The following is a 25479-nucleotide window of genomic DNA, read 5'->3' as shown; positions in this document are numbered from 1 at the left end:
ATTTCAAAGACAACCTTTTCTCCTGCTCTGTTTTCCCCCATCCTTGTGACTGGTTCCCACTGACATTGCGTTTCCTGTTGCTAAAGCCTGTTATTCCTGGCTTTATTTGGTTGTTTGCCGGGGAGAAGGTACAAAGGTAGCCCAGCTGGAGCTTGACCTGGGTTCTGGACATTCCTCACACTTGGTTAGAGTGAGTGTGTGGCCTCCTAAAGAGAACTACTTTGGAGAACACTGGATTTGATATATTTGGAACTGGTATGTTTGTTTAAGAAAGAAATTTTACGTAACTTTATTATCATTGCCCCATACTGGTGGGTGGGTGGGTGGGTGGGTGGGTGGGTGGGTGGGTGTGTGTGTGTGTGTGTGTGTGTGTGTGTGTGTGTGTGTGTATTTCATTCCGGAGGATAAAGAGATGCAAAGGCTTGCTTTATGTTTATTTTTGTGGTAGTCCCACCCCCTCTAGTTTTTAATAGTCTCTTTTCTGAAGCTATCTGGTCTTTTCCTTCCTTTTCTGGTACTGGTACTCTTGCTATTAACCACTTACTGCCTAACAGTCCCGCGTTCTCAAGAAGCTAATGCTTTGATGACTGGGGCAGCCCTTGTATACTAAGAACAATTAAAAAGCAATACAGGCTGGAGTGCAATTAAGTGCCCGAATATGTGTCTCGGGTAGGGATCACCAGCCTTTCCACATAACGATGCCTGTGTGCTGGAGAAATGTAATCACTGTTCGTCCTGGCAGAGCCCCTCGTCCGCTCCCTCCCACACGTACACACTTCTATCTCAGAGACACTTGGTTCTTTCCCCTAAACTTCTCTTTTTTATTTTTAACTTTGTTGTTTTTTTGACTCTTGCCTTCCCGCGTCTGAGAGTCCGAGAAGGGAAAATGGGGGAAGGGGTGTGTCTCCCGCTTCTGTACCGGTTTGTGTGCCTAGCAATTCGAGGAGGTTCTGGATAAGCTGCCCCAGTCCAGCTGCAGCCGATCCAGGTCCTAGTCCCTGGCCTTTTGCTCTCCTGCTTTTCAGTAAGTCCCAAGGCTCTAGGGGGTGGGCGTGGGCGTAGTCCTAACAGTTTCTGAGAACCTCCAGGGCTGTACAGGGGGCCCCAGGCGGTAGCTACTTTCAGAGTCTGGCTAGATGCCAGGGGAGGGAGCTTGGGGTAAGGGGAGGGCCCTGAGGGAGGGGTCAGACTCCTTAGGAAAGAGTTAATAAGAAGAGGGGGAGGGGATAGGAGGAAGAGACCGAAGGGAAGGCTCAGGTAGGAAGAGACTGTGGAAGGGAAGCCTAGTGGGGAGAAGGTAGCCTGCGGGATCAGGACTCAGAGTTAGGGGGCTTCCCCCTACTGCACCCTTATCCCAAGGCCGCCAACTTCGAGCAGCGGCGGCGACTTTCAGTTTCATTTCCACGGACCCTCCTGCCTGGGCCGCAGCCGCCGCCGCGATGCCCAGTAAGTTCAGCTGCCGGCAGCTCCGGGAGACGGGCCAATGCTTCGAGAGTTTCCTGGTCGTTCGGGGACTGGACATGGAGACAGATCGCGAGCGGCTGCGGACCGTTTATAACCGCGACTTCAAGATCAGGTATGGGCCGGCCCACTCTGTGGCCCTGAATCGCGGGCCCAGCTCGCCGCCACGACCCCAGCGGCAGGGCCACCCTTCCCGCCCCGGGGCGCGGAGGGACGCAACTCCCCAACGACTCAGGCCAGTCCTGGGGCGGCGCAGACCTCCCCTCCCGCGACGTGCCCACGCCCCGCCAGCGCCGCGGCACGCCGCCCGGAGCCCGCCCGTTCTGCCCGGCCCGGGCCCCTGCGCCGAGTCCCCTCGGGGAGCCTCCCGGAGGCCGCCTTCATCCGGCGGCCAGGTGCGGGGAGCGGGGTCCTGCGCCGGTGCCCTGCTCGCGGGGGACAGCGCAGGGGGCGCAGCGCTCGGGTGGGGGAGGGGAGCCTCCAGAGGGGGCGCAGGCATCGCGGAAGCGCGAGGGGGGAGCTCCCGGTTAGTGTCGGCGAGCCCTGGCGCGGGCTTTACGGGGATCCCTGCCGCCTTGTTTAGGGGCTCCTTGGTTGAGAGTCTGCTCCCCTAGAGAGCTTAAAAGGCTCACTATACGAGGGTGAATCTCAGGTTGCAACGGAAAGAAGGAAAAGGCACAAACTACATACGGTACCAACCTCCCATTAGCACCTGTGGCTTCTCCTTGGAGATCCAGGGCCAGGGACTGTTTCTAGGGGGCCCCTTCTCACCCTGTGGCAGACGGTTATTTGGTTCGCTTTTCCTGTTACCACCCAAGTGGAAATCAAGTAGACTTCTCTCTGTCAGATCACAGAACTGTGCTTCAAAAACACATCTATCAACAGGCTGCAGTCTTGGGCGGAAGACCAAGAAACAACGGGGTAAATGTAAAGACCTCTATGAATAAATGCAGGGCAGTGGGATGTGGGTTTAATAACAGACTTCCTGAAAAGACACCGTGGGTTTTAGCAGACCAGAAAGCCAGTATGGCTGAGATACGGCTGCTAAAAGACCTAAAGAAATCTGAGACTGCGTTAGTACAAGTGAAGGGAGGAGGCAGTGACTCTCCATATTGACCAGATCATACCTGGAATATTTTTTTCAGTAATGGATGTCACATTTTAAGAGGGACATTAACAGGCTTGAGCAGCACCTGAAGAAGGGGCAAAGAGGATGAAGACCTGTGTATGGCCTGCACTGTGTGCTGGGCACTATTGGGAATATAAAGATGGAAAATACACACCCTGTGGGGGACTGGTAGGGGCCTGACATGCATACAATTAACTAAACCAGTTTACTGCCTATTGTTCAGTCGATTCCACCTCATGGCAACCCTGTGTGTGTCAGAGTAGAACTGTGTTCCGTGGTAGGTGTGTGTGTTTGTGTGTGGTGAAAAAACATCCACCAACACAACTTCCTGAAAACATCCACCAACACAACTTCCGCATTTACAACTCACTGACGTTGATTACATATTTCATGTTGTGCAACCATTATTGATACCCTCATCCAAAACATTCCACCACCATTACCGTGGGGTTTTCAATGGCTGGTTTGCAGAAGTAGATCACCAGGCCTATCTTCTGAGGCACCTCTCGGTGGACTCAACCACTAACGTCTCTGTTAGCAGTCAAGCACATTAATCATTTTGTTTGTGCCACCCAGGGACTCCACAATTTGACTGTAATAATACGTGGTAGAATGAAATGAGGAGTGTAGTAGAAATAGAAGAAGAATACTGGAGAAATATAAAGAAAGAGCAGTTACCATGCAGTTACTTCGTACCAACATTTGACGTACATGAACTCACCTATATCCGTGCAAAATAAATACATCATGGCTCCTAACTACTTCCTTTGGCTCTCAACTGAAGAGACACAATATGTTCCAGTACTGGGGAAAAACCAGCTCTGTCAGATTGCATACAGAAAAATCACATACTGTACATTATGGGCAGTTCAAGGGATTTCAAAAGCAGTTCTTACAGTACGCATTTGGTTTTTTATGTAAATAAGATACCCAACCCACTTCCACCCCACACCCCCACACCCACCCCCATCCCGCCGCCGGCAGATCAATTCTGGCCCACAGTGACCCTATGGGACAGAGTAGAACTGCCCCATAGGATTTCCAAGGCCGTAAAAAGGAAGCCGGCTGCCACATCTTTTTCCTGCAGAGGAGCTGGTGGGTGGGAACCGCTGATCTTTCAGGTTAACAGCCTACCACTTACTTAACCACTGCACCACCAACCCATTGCCGTCAAGTGGATTCCACTCATAGCAACCCTGTAGGACAGGGTAGAACTGGCCCGTAGGGTTTCCAATGAGCAGCTGGTGGATTCAACCTGCCGACATTTTTGGTTAGCAGCCGAGCTCTAACCATTGCTCCATCAAGGCTGTGCTGCACAACCAAAACCAAACCAGTTGCCATCGAGTCAGTTCTGGCTCATAGCAACCCTATAGACAGAGTAGAACTGCCCCATAGGGTTTCCAAGGAGCGCCTGATGGATTCAAACTGCCGACATTTTGGTTAGCAGCCGTAGCTCTTAACCACTACGCTACCAGAGTTTCCAACTTGTAGGTGGTAGTAGTAGTAGTATCTTACTTGGAGCTCTGGTGATATAGCAGTTAAAGCTTTTGGCCGCTAACGGAATGGACAGCAGTTGGAACCCACCAGCTGTTCCGTAGGAGAAAGATGTGGCAGTCTGCTTCTGTAAATATTTACAGCCTTGGAATCCCTATGGGGCAGTGCTCCTCTGTCCTATAGGGTCACTGTGAGTCAGAATTAACTCTACAGCAATAGGCACCCTGTAGTTCTTATTCAGGAATTCAAGGGAAAAAGTGGCGATGACCTCGGCCTTGAAGGATAGACAGGATTTTAGTACATGGAGGAGGGAGAATGGCCCTTCTCCATATGAGTTCCTATTTTATTGTGAAACTCAGTCAAAGAAACAAAGATGTTTACTTAAAAGGAGAAAAAAAATTGAGGACAAGGTAGTTTTCCTTGAATATTTATAAGACTAATGTGGTGGAGGGAATTATACTCCAGTTCCTCACACACACACACACACGAGAACTTTCTTAGCATCCTTTACAACCAGGCTCCAATGCTGTGAAACTAACTCACATCCTCCCAGTAGGAATTAATTCTGTCTTCCTCCAAGCTCTCATAGTTCATTCTTCACACCTTGGTGATAGCCTGATTACACTCTGGGTCATGTGAGAGCAAATAGACCCTGTCAGACCACCAGATCCACTGAAGGCAAGAACTGGTTTCATCTTGTTTGCATCTTCCCTCTGTCCCCAACATAGTGCCAGGTATGTTGCAAGTGCTCAATAAATGCTTGCAGCATCTAGTTGAATTAGCAGCAAGAGTTGACCTCCAAGAGAATGGGTTGTAGCAGAAGGTATAGCAAGTTGCTGTGTCTGGATTCCTAAGGAGTTTTCTATGCTGAAGGGGATAGGTTTCTTCTACCTCAGTTAACGTTATGACACAAAATGCCATATTCCGAACTTCTGCCTTTTCCCATCTTTTTTTATTCGTTCAGTAAAAATATTTAATGAGGCTCAGTGCCTTTGTTCCTGCCTCCAAAAATTGTAGTCTAGTAGGGAGCAGCAGATGGATAGACAAAAAATAAAGTATGACCGGTGCTAGTACGTATAGTATTTAGAGTCAGATAGCTTGATTTCAGATCTCAGCTCTGCTACTTACAAGGTTCCTTTGAACAACTGTTTAAATCTTACATTTCCCCATCTGTAAGAATGTGAATAATAATGCCTTTCTTTCAGGGTTGTGTGAAGTCAGAATGAGCTATTGTAGGTCAGGCGTTTGCATCCCAGGGCAGCATATTGTATGGGCCTTTGTGAGTGGTAGCTATCATTTTTATAATGATGGTTAGGGGTCAGTTGTATGGAGTAAGGACTGGTATCATGAAAGGTTTCCGAGAGAAGACAATTCTTGCCTTGGGTACCAAAAAAAAACAAACCAAACCTATTGCAGTCTAGTCAGTTCCGACTCATAGTTACCCTATTATAAGACAGAGTAGAACTGCTCCATAGGGTTTCCAAGGAGAGGCTCGTGGATTTGAACTTGGTTAAGCAGCCAAGCTCTTAACCACTGTGCCACTAGGGCTCCAAACAAATCTGTTGCCGTGGAGTCGATTCCAACTCATGGTGAGTCTATAGGACAGAGTAGGACTGCCCCATAGAGTTTCCAAGAAGTGGCTGGTGGATTTGAACTGCTGGCCTTTTGGTTAGCAGCTAAGCTCTTAACTGCTGCACCACCAACTCTTATTCAACTTTATTGGCTGAGCGCCACTTACGAGCAAAGCAGTGTGGGAGTTGCTGGAGACACACAGAAGAACCTTGAGTGTCTAAGAAAAAGGAGGCGACAATTGAACGATTGCATAATGTGAACAGTTACTGTCCTGATGAGTGCTTGGGAGAAGTCGAGTATGCAGTGGAAATGTCCAGCTTGGAGACCTGGCCTAGTGCAGAGATGAGAAAAGGTGTCTGGAAGAAAATGGAGCTTAAACAGAATCCCGCAAAGGGAGCTCGATCCAGGCAAAGTGAACAGCACAGGATGCGGGTGAACTCAGGGAAGGAGGCAGCAGCTGCATCACACGGGACCTGTGGGTCATGGGGAGGCGTTGTGGGGGCCTTTTTGTTTGTCTTGTTTTGTTTTTAATCTTAACAGAAATGGGAAAGCGCAGAAGGTTTCAAAGTAGGAGACTTGATGTAATAGTGGTTTTAGAAAGACCATTCTGGCTTCTGGTGTGGAGAATCGTTTGGTGGTTGGATTATCGGTGCATTTCAAAACTTTTTTTTTTTTTTTCACAGTAGGGAATACATTTTACTGTGGGGCCTAGTATACACAACTTTCACAAAGCAGTATGTACCCTTGAAATAATACACACCCTCACTCCCTGCCCGTCAGCATTTTTCATCCTATTCTGTTTCGGTTTTATTGAAAAAAAAAAAAAAAAACTGATGAATGTTGCGCCCCATAGTTTGTTTAAAAAAAAAACCAGATGTCCCTCTGAAATCACTTCCAAGTCTGATATGTTCTGAAATATCATTCCCACAGTTGTTGGCCTTCTCTGAACTGGGTCTCAAAAGATTAGTCATTGTTCACCCAACAAACAAACAGGGGCCAAGGGCAGGGCATTGCAGAGCCAGGATGTCCACAGTGGAGCAGAAGTCTCAAGGGAACGAGTGATACAAGTAGCTGGGTACCACCAATGTACCATTAAAGATGGATGTGACTTGAGGTCCCATCATGGGGTTGAGGATCTGTGCCTTCCTTTCTTTTATAAGGGTTGTTATGAGGATCATGTAAATGAGATAGTGATACATTGAGGCACTTGGAACAGTACATAGTAAGTGCTCAATAGAAATTTTCTATTGTTGTTGATGATGTCATTGTGTTTTCATGATCGTTGTTACTGTGGAGGGTCTGAGTGTGCCCTGTTAAAAGGTTTGGATTTAATCCTGTGGGAGTGGAGCACTGTTGTTAAGTAGAGGGGACATGAACAGATTTATGTTGGTAACTCATGCAGAAAGGAGCCCTGGTAGAACAGTGGTTAAGTGCTGGGCTGCTAACTGAAAGGTCGGCGATTCTAACTAGCCCACCAGTCTCTCCGTGGAAGAAAGATGTGGCAGTCAGCTTCTGTAAAGATTGCAGCCTTGGAACTCCTATGGGGCAATTCTGCCCTGTTGTATAGGGTTGCTATGAGTCGGAATCGACTGGAGGGTAGCGGGGTGGATTTAACTCATGCGAAATAAGGAGATGGAAGGGTAAGAGGGTTTGTGAAGCCAAAGGCAGGGATTTCTAAGGTCAGCGGGCCTAGAAAAATGAGCAAAAGATATGATCAGGCAGTTTACAGAAGGAATACAAATGGCTAATAATCAGAAGGAAAGTCCTCCACTGTATTAGTAATCAGGGAAATATAAATTTAAGCAAGATATCATTTTGTGCCTTTAAAAACCAGTTGCCATAACTTCAGACTTTCTGGAGTCATGTAGGGTGGTTGAACCCCTGGAACTATTGCCCTTTAAACTTTAAACCAAAAATATCCCCTGAACTCATTCTCAAACCGAGCTACAGTTTAACTTGACTAGTAAAAAAGGTCCGCCTTGAGCATTATGCTCTTTTAAGAACTATTTGTATGGTATCGAATTTACAACAGCAACTCAAAAGATTAGATAGGAACCTTAGGGGACAGTGTGTTTACGGTAATGGGGGAGGAGTAACTCAGAAAAAGAGGTGAGAATGGTTGCACAACTCGAAGAATGTCATCAGTGTCACTAAATTGTACATGTAGAAATTGTCGAATTAGTGTATGTTTTGCTGTGCATATTCTCAACAACAACAAAATAAATAAAATTTAGAAGGGAAAAAAAAACCCGTTGCCATGGAGTTGATCGTGACTTACGGCACCCCCATATATGTCAGAGTAGCACTGCACTCCGTCAGTTTTTCAGTGACTGATTTAAAAAAAAAAAAAAAATTTTTTTTTTTTTTTTTTTTTTAGATCACCAGGACTTTTTTCAAGGTTCCTTTGGGTAGACTCGAACTGCCAACCTTTTTCTTATGGATTGGCAAAAAAAAATTGAATTGTAAATTTCTGGTGTTAGAGTCTGGGAAAAAGGCATTCTCATACTTTTGTTGGCAGGAATGTAAATTGAAACGGCCCGTTCAGAGGGCAATTTGGCTGCATTTGTCAAAGTTGTAAAGCTTCCGTCATTCTCTTTGACTCAAAAGCTCTACTTCCAGGAATTTTTTTCCATAAAAATTCTCCTACAGCAAGGGTTTTTGTGCAAGGATGGCCACTGTAACATTTGATAGAGCCAAAAATTGTAGGCTGCCTCACTGTCACTGGAGAAATAGTTAAGTACTATGTGATCCTTTGCAGCCATTCGAAAGATTGAGGTGACTGCGAAAAGCATTGTCACGGAAGCGTGTCTGTGGTGGTGAAGAAGAGCCTGTTGCAGAATAGTATATGTAGCATAAAATAAATAAATAAAAATAAAAAGAGCCCGTTGCAGAATAATATATATAGCATATATAATCTCATTTTTTGCATGTTTAAAAATGCTTATATATGCAATGGAAAAAAAATCTGGAAAAATGTACATCTAACAGTTTACCAGGCAGTTGGGACTGAGGGAGTGGGGGCCTTTAATGTTTTGTTAGATACTCATCTTGTTTGAATGTCTTTTTAATACTTTTGGTAACCACCCTTTATCTTTATGCACACGTACTTAATACCACACCCATGTTAGGTTTGGAGCCCTGGTGGTACAGTGGGTAAGAGCTCAGTGGCTAACCAAAAGGTTGGCAGTTGGAATCTACTAGCCTTTCCTTGGAAATCCTATGGTGCAGTTCTACTCTGTCCTGTAGGGTCGCCATCCATCAGAATTGACTCTACGGCAACGGGTTTATGTTAAGTTTGCCCATATGGGATCATTGTCATATATCATTTTTTATTGTGAACCCCTCTTCATATCAGCATCCCACCTCCATTTCCACATTCCATCCCATATTCAGGTAACTCTTTGCTATCAATCAGTATATATATATTTTGGTCATTGTTTTAGTCAAAAAAATAAAAACCAAACCAGTTGCTTTCTAATGGATTACTACTCATGGCAACCCCATGTGTGTCAGAGTAGAACTGTGGTCCGTAGGATTTTCGGTAGCTGATTTTTTGGAAGTAAATCACCAGGTCTTTCTTCCAAGGCACCAAAAGAATCGCGTTATACACGTTTTCCACATCCCACTTTTCTTACTCGACGTGTCATGGAAATCAGTTCTAATCACCTGGTATATACCTCTGATGCATTGTTGTTTTTTTTTCTCCTGACATTTTATTATGAAAAATTTCAGAAATACAGAAAAGTTTAGAGTACAGTGAACACCAGTATAGCCATCAGCTAGATTCCTTAATTAACATTTTACTGTATTTGCTTTAGCACGTCTGCCCTCTATCCGTTCCTTTATGCATCTAGCAAGCCATCGTAATTTTTTTTGATGCATTTCACAGTAAGTTAATAGACATGAGTGCACTTCACTCCTAAACACTTTAGCATGACTATCATTAACTACAAAACAAGGTTTAAAATTTGTTTCTGATTCTTTTTTTAAATAAAGTTTACATACGGTGAAATGGACAAACCTTAAGTGTACCATCCTGTGAGTTTTAACAAGTGCACATATCCGTGTGCAAACCTCTATCAAGGTAAAGAACATGATATCATCCCAGAAAGTTCCTTCTTGCTCTTTCCTAGGTAACAGTCTGTCCTTATCCACCCGGAAGCAACCACTGCTCTGTTCTAGAACTTAATGCAGTGGAATCATTCACTCAGCATCATTTTTTTATCAGCATGATTTTTTGAGATTCATCCATGTTGCTACATATAGTGGTTCCTTTTTACCACTGAGGAATATTTCTTTATATGGATACTAGTCACAGTTTGTTCGTCTGTTCTCCTGTTGATGGTCACTGCTTCCAGTTTGGGGCTATTTTGAATAAAGCTGTTACGAACATTCTCATACAAGTCGTTTTGTGGACATACATTTCATTTGTCTTGGAGATACACTTAGGAGTGGAGTTTCTGGGTCATAGGGTAGGTATGTTTAGATTTGTTAGATACTGCCAGACCTTTTTTCCAAAGTGATTGCATCATTTTACACTCCAGCATGCATCAGAGGTCTGGGAGTTTCACATTCTTTCCAACATTTGGTGTTGTCCGTCTTTTAAATTTTAATCATTTCGGTGGGTGTGATGCATTCCTTATAATGACTGCATAATATTCCATGGTATGAGTCGGTAAACATCCTTTGCATATTGGTACTTTCCTTTTTATGGGATAAAGTTCCAGGAATGGGATTCCCAAGTTAAAATGCCTGTATTTTAGGTGTTAGTAGATATTGCCGGTAGCTTTGCCAGGAAATTGTAATACTTCACCTTTCTACCAGCAGTGTATCAGAGTTCCTTTTTCCACATATGCATCCCAGCAATGCATTTTATAGCTATTTTTGATTTTAGTCAGTCTGATGGGAATAAAACAATATCTCATTTTTACTTTAATCTTTGTTTCTCTAACTACTTTAGGCGCATCTTTTCGTGACTTTTTTTTAGACATTTGGATTTGTTTAAATAGAATATTCGGTTTTTCTACTGTCTCGTCAATTTACGAGAAAGTTTATATATTATAAAAATTAACTCTTTCTGCCATTTGCATTGTAAGTATTTTTCTATTACTTGTTGGTTTATATTATCTTTTGCCATACAAAAGTTTTGTTGTTGTTGTTTTTTTTAATAGAAAAAATATTTGTGTTTTCTTTAATAACCTCTGATTTTCAGTTTTGGTAGAAAGTTTCCTGGAAATCTAGATGTCTAGATGTCCACTGTGTGGATCGGGCATTGTTTCAACAAGCATATACTAAATTTGAGGGTTTTTTTTTTTCTTTCTTTCTTTTTTAATGGCTGTCCCACCCCGCCTTCCACCTCCCCATTCCCTGCCCCACCCCCCCCCACCCTAAGCTGGAAGCCTGGAGCCACTTATCATGGCACCTGCACTGTTTTTTTCTTACAGCAGAGTTGTGAGGGACCTAGTCCTCCTTACACTAATGACTCTCGAAATGGGCCCGTATAAGGTGTCTGGGAGGGCTGCAGGTACCAAGGAATGTTCTCTCATGCTGAACCTGGGTTCTGTAGGCATTTCAATTTGTGCCCTGATCCATGGGACTTAGTGACTGACGGACACGTTGTTAATTAACTCTTGGCTTCAGTCCCTTCATCCTGATGCCTGATTTCAGACTTCCTCCTGATTCTCCTCCCTCTCTTGAAGGTTCCTTCTCTGTTTCCCTTCCCCTCTGGGTTGACCTGGCCTAGACTATTCCCAGGCTACTCATACTCCCTGGGGAGATCCCAAATACTTCCATGGTTTTATTTTTATTTATTTATTTTTATTATGGCTCTTTCTTTGGGAAATTATGTATTTTTTATGGAGCATAAGCGCTCTGCATCCACATTTTTGTGTGTTCATTCAGTTAGTCTTTCAATAAGTATCTTTTAATATTTATTTTTGGTGAAAATAAACAGAGCAAGACATACAATACACTAATTCAACAATTTCTGCATGTACAGTTCAGTTACATTCTTCGCATTGTGTCATAATTTTCGCTTTCTCTACCCAAATTATTCCATTACCATCAGCTTAGACTCATTGCCCCTAAACTTCCCATCGGTGCTTTAGAGTTACCGTTGTCAGTTTGATCTCATATAGATAATTATTTAAAGAAGCACGATGCTCAGGGCAAACGTTTTTCATTGATTGAGCTAAACCATTGTTTGGTTTAAAGATGACTTCAGGGGATAGTTTCAGTTCAAGGTTTAAAGACCAAACGCTTCCATGGTTTTAAATACTACCTGAGGACTCCCTAATATTAGGCCCTCACCTTGACTTTGGCCTGAGTTCTCAGCTTCTGACTCATGGACCCAGCTGCCTCTGGACCACAGGAATCTCAAACCGAGCATATCCAAATCCAAATGGATGGTCAGTCCAACCTCCTCCTCCTTCTCCTGTCTTTACTCCTGTCTTGGGAATAGTCCCAGACGCCAAGCCATTGACTTGGGTCTTATCCTAGACTCCTCCCTCTTCCCAGCCTCCATTCCCGCTCCTGTCAATCACCAAATTCTGCTAATTTTATATTCTGAATATTATCAAATCTGGCCCCTCTTCTGTCTCTACCACTGTCTTGTTCAGGCCCTTGTCACCTTTTAATTGGACAATTGCAATGGCCTTCTTCTAACTGGTCTCCCTGCCTACAGTCTTGCCTCCAGCAAATCCATCCTCCAATCCTGATGCCAGAGTGATCTGAAATGCAAATATGATCTTGCTACTCCCCTGCTTAAAACCCACCAACCGCAGTGGTTCTGTAACCACACGGTGTAGCCTCTGACGTGGGCTGAAAGTAAGTTGTTACTACTCCTACTACTGCTACTATTAGTACTACTATAACTACTAATAAGAATACTAATAATAGCAGCTAACATTTACTGAGCATTTTCTATTATGTTTTCGAGTGATTTATTATCTTTTTAAAAATCGGAGCCAATTCAAAGTTTTCTGAATAGTCTCACATTTGCCTGGGGTGAAGGAGAGGGGCAGAGTTTCAGGCAGGGGGCACCAGGGAAATGTTCATAAGCAACAACGATCTTGACTATACCCTGGTGACTGACCAGGCTGAATTAGCTGAATAGGGATTACCATAGTTCTTAGGAACTAGGATTTTCCTTTTGTTCCCTACAAAGCTTTGAGAGAAGGCAGTCAGCTGTCCATATCTTCACTATGTGAAGCATATCACACATGGAAATGTCCTGCTCCTGGGTACCAGTGAAGTGGGGGAAGGGCTGCTGGCCTTCAGGGTCAAGTCCAGGCTTCTTGGCCTGGCATACAAAACTGTCCATGACCTGGTCCCTGCCCACCTCTGCTGCCTCTTGCCACTCCCTTGCTTGCACTTTTCACTCTAGTACACCAAACTGTCTGTGATACTAATATAGCTCACCCTTACTGAGATCTCCTTATGTGCCAGCACTGGGCTAAGGGGCTCACCACAGTGTCGGAATCTCATGCAGTCCTCACAACAACCCTGCAAGGTAAGTCTGTTGTTACCCTCATTTTATAGAGGAAGAAGGTGAGGCCCTGAGAGGTGAAGTAATTTGAGGTGACCCAGCTAAAGCGGTGGAGCGGGTGATCCTCCCGTAAACATACAAGCTCTTTCTTGCCTCTCCACCTTCCTCATGCTATTGTCCCTCCGCCTGGGATACCTGCCCTCTCCCTCTTGCCTGGTTCATTCTGTTCATTCTTCAGAACACGGTCCTGACGCTGTCTCCTGGGGAAGCCTTCATGGCCTCCTGCTCCTGCCCCCAAGGCAGGCTCAGTGCCCCTCCTTGGCCCCACACACTGCCCTGGAGGCCCCAGTCTTTGCGCTCATGGCATCCTGCTGGAATTTGCGTCCAGTCTGTGTGCTCTGGGACGCAGGGTCTGGGTCTCTTGCATCTTTGAACTCTCAGCATCTAGCCCAGTGTCTGGCACATAACGGGTTCCTATAGGTGTTTGTTGAATTGACTAAACTGAATTCCAGGCGCTGAACCTTATGGTTATTGTCCTCCTGACCAGTTTTCCCTGTCTTCACCTTCTCTAGGCACAAAGCCAAGCTATTTGATCTCTGGAAAAGGATCCTTTCCCTTCCTGCTTGGGTTCCACCTGCACCCTTTGACTTCGGGTGGAAACTGCTGTCTGATCAGCCACCTTGCCCACACACTCTGGACATCTGCAGTGTCTCTGGTCCCCTCTGTCACTCCTCGCCAACAGGCTGGACCCCAGATACACCCCTCTGAGTCACCTTATTCAGCTTCCCCTTAGCCTTAGCTCTTGTAGCTGGGTTGTTTGTTATTTTTTTCTGTGCTAAATCATTTTCCCAAAAACCGTCCTTTCATTCTCTGTCTTTCCTCAGTCCTCCAAATCAACAGCTCATTATTGGGCTTCTCTACACAGAAATCCACAAACCACAACCTACTGTTTAAAACAATTATATTTTGTCTCAGAAAGTCCCGTTGCCTTCCCTTGAAACATTTAAAATTCCTAAGATTCCCGGCCTGAGTGTCTCTGTCCCTGGGCCCCCCCAGTCCTGTTCTGCAACAGGGCTGGTATGTCCAGCACAGAGCAGGCCCTCAGGCCCTCTCCCCCAGCCACTTCCCGCACAAGCCACCCTGCCTCCCACTGGCCCTGCCTCCCCTCACTTCGCAGTCTCCTCTGCTTCCGGCAGCTTTGGGACCCCTGCCCCTGGCTTCTCCTCCATGCTGTATGGAATGAAGATTGCAAATCTGGCTTACGTCACCAAGACTCGGGTCAGGTTCTTCAGACTCGACCGTTGGGCTGATGTGTGGTTCCCAGAAAAGAGGAGAATGAAGCTGGGGTCAGATATCAGCAAACACCACAAGTCACTGCTAGCAAAGATCTTTTATGACAGGTGTGTGTATGTGAGAGAGAGAGAGACCCATGAATGCTGGGGGAAGGGAGCCCTGTCTGAGGAGAGAAAGAGTGGGTTGCCTCAGGTTGGGATAAGGCCCCTCCTTCAGGGAATGGGGTGGGGAAGGAACTAATTGGTCTGGGAGGAGGAGGTGGGTTTCCTCAGCACAGCTGGCACTTAGCCAGCTTTCCCATCCTAAAACTTCTCCCAGGGTAATTCCTAGTCCAGGCCCTTCCAGCCCCAGCCCCCCTTGACTCCCGCTTTCCCCAGGGCTGAGTATCTTCACGGGAAACATGGGGTGGACGTGGAGGTCCAGGGGCCCCATGAAGCCCGAGATGGGCAGCTCCTTATCCGCCTGGATTTGAACCGCAAGGAGGTGCTGACCCTGAGGCTTCGGAATGGAGGAACCCAGCCTGTCACCCTCACCCACCTCTTCCCACTCTGCCGGACATCCCAATTTGCCTTCTACAATGGAGACCAGGAGCTGCCTTGCCCGCTGGGTCCGGGTGAGCAGGTTTCCAAAGGAAAGAGCCTCTGGTGGGCAGGGGCTTGCCCCTAGAAGGGCTGATGCTTTGGGATAACCTTGTCCCTGTCTAGTGGGCTCCTGGCCTTGGGATGGCGCTATCTGGGAGGGAGTGCCTAAGGTAGGGATGCTGGTGGAAGTACCCTCATTCACTCAACCATTCTCCCCCAGGTGAATATTACGAGCTCCACGTCCACTGTAAAACCAGCTTTGTGGGCTACTTCCCAGCCACGGTGCTCTGGGAACTACTGGGACCTGGGGAGCCAGGTTCAGAAGGAGCTGGCACTTTCTACATTGCCCGCTTCTTGGCTGCTGTGGCCCACAGTCCCCTGGCGGCACAACTGAAGCCCACGACTCCCTTTAAACGGACCCGGATTGCTGGAAACCCTGTGGTGACCAACCGGATAGAGGAAGGAGAGAGACCTGACCGGTAACTCCTTCTCCTTCCAACCAGTCCAAGCTGAGGGGTCTCCCAACCTCAGCAGTGTGGACCCTTGGGAAGGGTATAGAGTTGGGAGCCAGAGCCCCATTCCTTACTGGCTCCATCGCCTTGCATGGGACCAGAGGCAGAGATCCTAACTTCTCAGGGTCTCAGAAAGTTGCAAATGGACTGTAGATATGAAGACAGTGAAAAAAATGCTAAGTATTCATCTGTGGACAGACTACCAAGCAGCCCCTTATAGACACCTTTTTTTGGCATTGACTTAGATGTTCACAAAATATTGAGTTAAAAAAAAAAACAAACTGTGTAATAGTACTTTCAGAGACCATTGTGCTCTTTTTGTTTAAAATTGTTGTTAATAGTTGCCATCGAGTCAGCTCCAACTCATGACAACAGAACAAAGCACTGCCTGGTCCGGCACCATCCTCATGGTAGTCAGTTTACTGAGTCCATTGTTGCCTTCCAGCGTCAGGGACTCATACATGTACAATACAGATTTAAAAAAAAAAAAAAAAGTCTTAAAGGCTATATACCAAAAAGTTGACATTGGCTATTCTTTAGTGATTATGGGAATGTTATTTATTTATTACCTATTTCCTGATTTTTTTTCCCCTAATGAACATGTACGAGCCTTGGTGGTGCAGTGGTCACTATGAGTCGAAATTGACTCAGTGGTACCTAATAACAACAACAGCGAACAGGTATTAAACCATAAAAACAAACTCGTTGCCATTGTGTCAGTTTCAACTCATAGTGACCCTATAGGACAGAGTAGAACTTCTCCATAGGGTTCCTAGGCTGTCATCTTTATGGAAGCCAACTGCCACACCTTTCTCCTGTGAAGCAGCTGATGGGTTCAAACTGCCAACCTTTCCGTTAGCAGCCATCTGCTTATCCACTGCGCCACCAGGGCTCCTTGAACATGTATTACTTATTATTTTTTAAATGTGTCCAAATATCGTGTGTTCCAGAATGAGAATGGTCCAGCACTGGAGTGAGCAGCCCCATGAGGCAGTGAGTCTGTATCTTGGGCCAAGACTGTGACTACCTTTCAGGGATAATACTGCAGAAGGGCCTTGCCCACCTTCCAGGGAGGGGCCCCTTAGAGTCTCTGAGAGTGACAGGTTTCAGTATTGGTTATTGCTTTTCTTCCCTATTCTTGTAGTGCTAAGGGCTATGACCTGGAGCTAAGTATGGCGCTGGGGACATACTACCCACCACCCCGCCTCAGGCAACTGCTCCCCATCCTTCAGGGAACAAGTGTCTTCACTGCCCCAAAGGAGATCGCTGAGATCAAGTGAGTGCCACCTCTCTGCCACCCCAACTCTCCTGCCTTTTGGGTCTGGTTTCTTACCCTTATGCTACTTTATAGCTCTTCCTTCTGGCTTCTTCCACGACCCCAGTACCTCCATTCCCAGCCTCCCAGGCTCTCTCGATTCATTCATTCACTTACTGAGCACCCAATGCGTGCTGGGCACTGTTCAGGGTTCCAGGGATACAGCAATGAACCTGCCAAATGAGGTTGTTGCCCATTCTGGTGGAGACAATGACTAAAAACACTGATTGTAGAATTTTATGTAGCAGCAAGTGCTGTGAAGAAAACTAAAGCAGGGTAAGGACATGCGGTGGTGCTGTTTTGCAAAGGGCCATTAGGCATGACCCCTTTGAGGAGGTGACATTGGAATGAGGTGAGGATGGAGTCATAGAAGGATCTGGGGGATAGTGTTCCAGCCCATAGTATCCACAGTACAGACACCAAGACAGGACTGGGACCAGGAGTGGGGGGCAGGGGGGCAGTCATCTGAGGGAGTGAGAGCAGCCGGGGCTGCCTTCTTGAAGGGCTCTGACCCCTCTCCACTTCTCTGCCCCTCTAGTCTCGCCTGCTCCTGATGTTTTCCCAGCCCCATAGCTGCAGATGGGAGAGGGTAGATGCTCCCGGACATGGGCATTGCCTGACCTGTCCTGTTCCCGCCCCCTCCCATCCCCAACCATCACTGCCAGGGCCCAGCTGGAGACAGCCCTAAAGTGGAGGAACTATGAGGTGAAGCTCCGGCTGCTTCTGCACCTGGAGGAGCTGCAGATGGAGCATGACATCCGACACTATGACCTGGAGTCGGTGCCCATGACCTGGGACCCTGTTGACCAGAACCCCAGGCTGCTCACGCTGGAGGTCAGGGTGTCAGATCTGGTGTGGGGTGGGTGGGCTCAGGTCAGCCATTCCAGAGGCTGTGGGCAGGGCACTGTCCCTGATAGCATGGCCAAACAAGAGGAAGAGTAAAGTTATTCATTCCCTAGAGGGTTTGGCAAGGATTAGGATGGGCATCCTGTGCCCAGAACTTGGTGTCAGAGCAGGGTAGACGGGAAGACTTGGGTTTTAGTCCAGGCTTTGTTAACCACCAGCTGTGTGGCCATGGGCAAGTTCCTTGCTCTCTCTGGGCCCTCTCCCCATCATCTGAATAGCACAGAGCTGGTAGATAATTGTCAGAGCCTTTCCAGTTCTCAGATCTGAATGTGCACACATAAGCCCAGAGTTTGACATGGGAATGGAGTCCTGCACACAGGTGCTGAAGAAGGAACTTGATGGGGTGCAGGGGCGGGGGGGGTGGGGGAAGAGGATGGCCAGGCAGATTCCTGCAGGAAGTGGGTTTAGGGTAAGATTTTAAAGGCAGAGTAGGAACTGAGTAGGCCAGGAAGGCAATAGCTAGGCAGGGAAGCTGACTCCAAATCCTGAACTCCTGCATTGGATGGTTTCCAGGGTTCCTGGGCTCAGCGTCTCTGAGCAGTACGGGAAGACTTCTCTCCTTCCCCTGACTCTTACCCTGTCTGGGGTGGGAAAAAAAAAAGAGGAGAACAGGGAAGGCAAAGCTCCTGGAGTCTTGGGGTGGAAGGATAGAGCCTTAGTGCTTGTCCTCCGGAGGTCTGGAGAACCGGGGGTTTGGCCCTCCAGTGGCCATCCCTGGGATACAAGCTTGCTTATGTTCACACCCCGTAGGTTCCCGGGGTGACGGAAAGCCGCCCCTCAGTGCTGCGGGGTGACCACCTGTTTGCCCTTTTGTCCTCTGAGACAAACCAGGAGGACCCCGTCACCTACAAGGGCTTTGTGCACAAGGTAGAATTGGACCGTGTCAAGCTGAGCTTTTCCATGAGGTGGGTGTTGGGGGAAACCTGAGCTGCCAGAAGGGTCTGCAGGCTTCTCTCTGAGGCCAGAGGAGGAGGGGTGTTTGTCCCCAAGATGAGTGGGACCCCAGGGCCAGGGCAGGGGGCCCCTGAGCTGCCTCAGTGGAGTCCCTGGGTGGCACAAATGGTGAAGTGCCCAACTACTAACCAACAGGTTGGCAGTTCGAGCCCACTCAGGCACTTTGGAAGAAAGGCCTGGTGATCTGCTTCCAAAGGGTCACAGCCTTGAAAACCAGTTTTTGTTTTGTTTTGTTTTGTTGTTTTTATTAGCTACCTCAGCTGCTCTTCTAGAGATCTTTGCATGGAGGGAATAGAGTAAGGGTGGATTGAGGAGGAGCCTGGCCTTTCATTGCCCCCTCCCCTAACTAGAACTCTCTTCTCTCTGCCTTCCCCAAAGCCTCCTGAGCCGCTTTGTGGATGGGCTGACCTTCAAGGTGAACTTCACCTTCAACCGCCAGCCCCTGCGGGTCCAGCATCGTGCCCTGGAGCTGACAGGGCGCTGGCTGCTGTGGCCCATGCTCTTCCCTGTGGCTTCCCGCGGGGTACCACTGCTGCCATCAGATGTGAAGCTCAAGTGAGACTGTTGGCAGGGGAGCTCTGGGGCTTCCTGAAGGGTGGGAGTCAGGGCTGGAGTCAGGGAGGCTCCTGGGACACTGGATGACCCCAAGCTGGTGTTCCCGGCCCCTCTGCCAGGCTGTACGACCGGAGTCTGGAGTCAAATCCAGAGCAACTGCAGGCCATGAAGCACATTGTGATGGGCACCACCCGTCCAGCCCCCTATGTCATCTTTGGGCCTCCAGGGACTGGCAAGACTGTCACCTTGGTGGAGGCCATCAAGCAGGTGGGGGCTGAGCATAGACCTGGGGTCTGCACTCTGACTCCCCCTAGCACCAAGCACTTGTCCCCAGATTCTGATTCCCTCCAGCTCCCTGAAGGCCCCTACTTCTGAGCAGGCATCCAAAGGGGAGGTAGGGAGTCAGGGCCAGTGTGGCTGTGAGGATTGACATGCAGGTTGGGCACTGCACAGGTCTTAGAGTCACCATTCATATTTCGGTCATCAGAGATGCCTGTATTTATTGTAACAGTTTTCCAGCATTAAAATGCTATTTGGACTAGGAGGGGCCTGGGGATCAGAACTTGCCTTTTGTGTCACTATCTCCCTTAGCTATGGAAGTCAGACGCCACCGTGTTCCAACCTGAGTCATGACTGAATCTCCCTCTACCCCTGGAGACATTAGCACTGTTTCCCACACTGTGCTTATCCCAACCCAGGTGGTGAAGCACTTGCCCAAAGCCCACATCCTGGCCTGCGCTCCGTCCAACTCAGGGGCTGACCTCCTCTGTCAGCGGCTCCGCGTTCACCTGCCCAGCTCCATCTACCGCCTGCTGGCCCCCAGCCGGGATATCCGCCTGGTACCCGAGGACATCAAGGTACCCGGAGAAGTGCCGAGGGCCAGTGGATGATTGGATGCTCAGGAGGCTCTCCGGGCAGGTGCTGGGGTTGGGAACCTAGGAGACATGGGTTCTGATACTCACTGCGTGACCTTGGGTGGGTCAGCATCCCTGCTTGGACCTCAGCTTTGCTGTCTGTAAAGTGAGGGAGATATGGATGCCACTGGCTGGGAGGCACAGAGCCAGGGAGAGGACGAGAATGGGTGATGCTAAGCTGATTGTCCTTTCCCTTCACTATCCACAGCCATGCTGTAACTGGGATGCAAAGAAGGGGGATTATGTTTTTCCTGCGAAGAAGAAGCTGCAGGAATATCGTGTCTTGATTACCACCCTCATCACTGCCAGCAGGTGGGGATATGTGTGTATCTTCACCATATCTGTAAGTAAAGGCGTAACAGGCTGGGGAAGACTAGTTCCTGGGGAGTGAGACCAGTAGGTGCCAAGAGTGAGCATTAAGGTTTGGAAATCAGGTGCCTCGGCATGACCCCTGGCTGGCCTGAAACCTCCCAGGTTGGTCTCGGCCCAGTTTCCCATCGATCACTTCACACACATCTTCATCGATGAGGCCGGCCACTCCATGGAGCCTGAGAGTCTGGTGGCCATAGCAGGTGAGGTGCTTAGGGTGGGCTGCCAGCATGCCACCCTGTGTGGGGTCGGGGAGGTTTTACCACTTCCCTTTCTCCCCACACCACCCCTACCTCCCAGGGCTGATGGAAGTCAAGGAAACAGGCGATCCAGGAGGGCAGCTGGTGCTGGCAGGAGACCCTCGGCAGCTGGGGCCTGTGCTGCGCTCCCCACTGACCCAGAAGCATGGGCTGGGGCACTCACTGCTGGAGCGGCTGCTCACCTACAACAGCCTGTACAAGAAGGGCCCCAGTGGCTATAACCCCCAGTTCATAACCAAGCTGCTACGCAACTACAGGTATTCCCGCCCCCTCCCCCGCTACCACGCACCTCTGTGCCGTCCGTGCTGGTTCAGCTGGCGGCTCGGTCCAGGGGTCATGTTGCTGACAGGTGTGTGATGCAGAATCCAAAAATCCAAACGCGTTGCTGTCTATTCTGACACATGACGAGCCCACGTGTTACAGAGTAGAGCTGTTACAATAGGGTTTTTTGACTGCATCTTCTCGGAAGCAGGTCCCCAGGCCTTTTTTTTTGTGGAGCTGCTGGGTGGGTTCGAACTGCCAACCGTTATGGTAGCAGCTGATCGCAAACCACTAGTGCCACCCAGGCTGGAGACAGGTGATGCAGAAAGACTAGAAATTGGAAAGGTAGGAGGCCTCCTTTCTAGCTCCATCACAGCTGCTTGTTGGCTGTGTGACTTTAGCAAATGGCTTCTCTCTCTAGGCCATTTTGTTTATTTATATATTAGGAGACGGTCAACGGTTCCCGGACACTAAGATGTGTCTGGTGCTGGTCCCAGTTGAAGTTCCTAGGAAATACAAGGAAAAATAGGGACAGTATAGTAAGTTTTTAAAAAATGTAATTGTTCAAATTAAAGAGTTATTCTTCCTTTAGTAAATGAGTTAATACATCAGACATGCTCAGATGAGTTCCAGGCAGTCACTAAGAACTCAGTAAAAGTTAGCTATTGTATTTATTATTCTATTATTTTGGGTTTTTAACACATTATGTCATGAAATAATGGTGACAGTAGTTTGTTTGTTTTTTTTTTTAATGCCCTTCCTTAGCAAAACTGAAACCTGAGAATGGGTCCCTAATATTTTCCTTTTAAAATTTGACTGGTCCATGAAATCTGTGGAATCCCTAGAGCCACCTTTGGTTCTATGGTTCACAGTGCCTGGCTCTTGAGAAGCACTTAGCAGACACTGTAGATGAACGTGTCCTGCTATCCATTGGGTAGGAGGATAGGAGTTGTGTGGGCCCGTAGCCAGTAGAGCAGGGGTCGCTGAGAGCAGGGAGAAGTAATCTGGCCCTGAGTTTTGCTCTTCTTTCTTCCTCCTGCCTCCCAGGTCTCACCCCACCATCCTGGACATTCCTAACCGGCTGTATTATGAAGAGGAGCTGCAGGCCTGTGCTGACGTTGTGGATCGAGAGCGCTTCTGCCGCTGGGAGGGTCTGCCTCAGCAGGTGAGGCCAAGCAGGGCAGGGGCTGGAGCACCCTCTCCTAGTACCTGGGCTTCCCTCTTACTGAAGGGGCAGGTAGGAGGAGGCTCTGAGTAGAAGCCATGGACCTCGCCTTCTGTCACCTTGGCCTGGGATTCTGGACCCCTGGGAGGGTTTGGAAACCCTGGTGGCCTAGTGGTTAAGTGCTACGGCTGCTAACCAAAGGGTCGGCAGTTCGAATCCGCCAGGCGCTCCTTGGAAGCTCTATGGGGCAGTTCTAATCTGTCCTATAGGGTCGCTATGAGTCGGAATCGACTCAACGGCACTGGGTTTTGGGAGGGTTTGGGGGTGGAAGGGAAGGGAAGGGAAGGGAACCAGGAAGGTCTGGCTGAGTTTCCTCTGATCCCTATGTCCAGGGCTTTCCCATCATCTTCCATGGAGTAATGGGCAAGGATGAGCGTGAGGGCAATAGCCCGTCCTTCTTCAACCCCGAAGAGGCTGCCACAGTGACTTCCTACCTGAAGCTGCTCCTGGCCCCCTCCTTTAAGAAGGGCAAAGCCCGCCTGAGCCCCCGAAGTGTGGGCGTCATCTCCCCATACCGGAAGCAGGTCAGGCCCTCAGTTCCCAGCAGGGGTGGGACACCCCTCATCCCCTGCAAATGATACTTCCTTAATCACCAGACCAATAGGCTGAGGTTCCAGGAGCTCAGTACTCTACTGGCCCCTGTTGGAAGAGCACAGTGGTCAACCTCCCTTCCCTCATTCCCCCCAGCTCCCTGGGAGAGGGTGGCACCTGGCCTCCTGCCTGACTCCCTACTGCATTGGGGGATTCGCATGAGAGAAACGCACCTGTCCCCTCCTTCTAGGTGGAAAAAATCCGTTATTGCATCACCAAACTAGACAAGGAGCTTCGAGGACTGGATGACATCAAGGACTTGAAGGTAACACCTTCACCAGTATTTCCTCATTTGCTTTCTGCCATCTTTGCACCCCCATGTTCCCCAGTCTTCCAGAGACTGTCTCAGTCTCCTGCCTTGCTGCTCCACCCAGCCCATGTCCCTACTCAACCCTGCTGCCTGGAGACATAGCTGGGGCTCTCCCCAAGACACAGTCCTGGACACCCCAACTTGTAGGCCTGGGATGGGGCTGGGAGGCCTGTATTTTTAATAAGCACCCCAGGTGAGTCTTACAATCAGGCAGGTTTGAAGCTGCTAGCCTAAGGATAAAGTCCAAACTCCAGGGCTCATCAGGCCCAACATGTGATGTCCCAGCTCACCTCTCCAGCCTTAGCTCTCCCCACTCTCCCTCCCACCCTTTGGGTCAAGCGGTAGCATGACTCTTTTCTCTAAGGTGAAGGTTTTCAACCCTGGCTACAGGTAAGAATCACCCAGAGAACTTTTAATACTGCCCGGACCAGGGCACCACCCAGCCAATTAAAACAGCTATCCAGGGACAAAAAAAATATATATATATATATATATATATATTATTTTTTATCCAGAGACACAGCCAGGGCACTGGTTTTTTTTTTTTTTTTTAATAGTTCCTCAGGTGATCCTAATGTGTAGCCAGGGTGGAAAGGCACTGCTTGAAGATTTAGAGGCCTCTGCCTTAGAAATACCGATTCAGGAGATCTGGGTTAGGGCGTGGGGTTGTATATTTTTAACAAGCATTAGGTGATTGATTATCTTCAGGAAAGTTTGAAAACCCTGCTCTGAGGCACTGCATTCTCTGCAAAGCTATTTTCTCAGCCTAGCACAGTTTTCGTGCTAGGATTCATCTTTCCTCTTCTCCTGGCCTCTGCCAGGGTTAGCTGTCTTGACCAGCATCACGGTATTCACTCCACTTACCTACAATTGCCTGGTGACTTGACTGTGCCACCACAGTCCAAGCTCTCCAAGGCAGGGCCTGTCTCTCTGACTCACCTCTGAACCCCCTGGTCTCAGGCACTGCCTCTGCCTCCCTCTCCTGCTCCAGGTGGGCTCCGTGGAAGAGTTCCAAGGCCAAGAACGCAGCGTCATTCTCATCTCCACCGTGCGAAGCAGCCAGAGCTTTGTGCAGCTGGATCTGGACTTTAACCTGGGTTTCCTTAAGAACCCCAAGGTTGGAGGGCTGGTGGGTAGCAGTAATTCTTCCTTTTTTAAGACCTTTCCTTCCCATGGCCCAAATACTTCTTCTTTTCAGAGGTTCAACGTGGCTGTGACCCGGGCCAAGGCTTTGCTCATCGTAGTGGGCAACCCTCTTCTCCTGGGCCATGATCCTGACTGGAAAGTGTGAGCATTCCCACCCTGTAATCCCCTTAGTGGCCACAACCCCCGAACTAGGGCAGATGTATGTTACTAAGCACCTCTTTGTGGCTCAGTTCATTCTCACTTCCATTCATCTGCACAATACCCCTGGCTTTACTTGCAAGTTAACTGACAATTCAGAGAGGTTACAGCCTAGGAAACCCTATGGGACAGTTCTACTCTGTCCTATAGGGTCGCTGTGAATCAAAATCGACCAGATGGCATACAACAAGCAACTTGCCCAAAGGCACACAGCTCTTACAGGCTTGGGGGTGGCAGGGGGGTGGAGGGACTAAGGCTTATCCTCAGGGGTGTGTGTGAGAGAGAGACAGAGACAGAGATGTGTCCCTGTACCCCACAGATTCCTGGAGTTCTGTAAAGAAAATGGGGGATATACCGGTTGTCCCTTCCCTGCCAAACTGGATCTGCAGCAGGGACAGAACTTACTGCAAGGTCTGAGCAAGCTCAGCCCCTCTACCTCAGGTATGGCTGGGCCAAGGGTGGGCCAGGTAGGAGACAAGGCTGGAAGAGGAGGTAAGGAAGACAGAGTCCACCTCCTTTCTCTCTAGGGCCTCAGTGTCACGACTACCTCCCCGCGGAACGGGAGGGTGAAGGGGGCCTACCCTTGCAAGTGGAGCCAGCCTGGAGGAACGAGCTCTGAAGACACAGCCACCGGCCTTCGTACACCAGCCAAGCCTTAACCGCGTGACCCTGAACCAGAACCCAGCTGAGCTGCCCCCACCATGGGACAGGAGGCTGGGGGACGGAGTTTACAACCCAAGCCATTCCGCCCCCTCCCCTACTGGGGAGAATGACACATCAAGCTGCTAACAATTGGGGGAAGGGGGAGGAAGAAAAACTCTGAAAACAAAAAAATCTTGTTCTATGCAAAAGCCTCCATGTCTCCTCAGCTGGGCCCCAGCTTCCTGAGTGCAACCAAGCTGACCTGCTGGGGAGGGTGGGACTGTCATGGCCATGGCCACACCCTC

The 25479-nt window shown here is 48.6% G+C and overlaps 1 protein-coding gene across 2 annotated transcripts; it reads left to right on the top strand.

Moving 5' to 3' along the window:
- The first annotated feature begins 434 nt into the window (after window positions 1-434).
- Window positions 435-25213, top strand: MOV10 (Mov10 RISC complex RNA helicase). Of its 2 annotated transcripts, XM_049880055.1 has the most exons (21): window positions 435-1024; window positions 1360-1576; window positions 14339-14542; window positions 14813-15048; window positions 15237-15495; window positions 16673-16804; window positions 17509-17677; window positions 18500-18654; window positions 19082-19258; window positions 19378-19525; window positions 19957-20115; window positions 20381-20484; window positions 20647-20744; window positions 20842-21058; window positions 22110-22227; window positions 22620-22811; window positions 23069-23143; window positions 24180-24305; window positions 24387-24475; window positions 24852-24973; window positions 25060-25213. In XM_049880055.1, exons 2-21 carry the CDS (start codon window positions 1440-1442, stop codon window positions 25149-25151), a joined length of 3009 nt encoding a protein of 1002 aa, XP_049736012.1. In that variant the 5' UTR covers window positions 435-1024; window positions 1360-1439; the 3' UTR covers window positions 25152-25213. The 2 variants fall into 2 exon arrangements, with proteins under 2 accessions (XP_049736012.1, XP_049736011.1); XM_049880054.1 differs by lacking the exon at window positions 435-1024 and having other exon boundaries at window positions 1218-1576.
- The last annotated feature ends 266 nt before the right edge of the window (window positions 25214-25479 follow it).

The sequence above is a fragment of the Elephas maximus genome, chromosome 3, assembly GCF_024166365.1.
Source record: "Elephas maximus indicus isolate mEleMax1 chromosome 3, mEleMax1 primary haplotype, whole genome shotgun sequence".
NCBI classification, from domain to species: domain Eukaryota; kingdom Metazoa; phylum Chordata; class Mammalia; order Proboscidea; family Elephantidae; genus Elephas; species Elephas maximus.
This window is presented reverse-complemented; position numbering and strand designations above follow the sequence as displayed.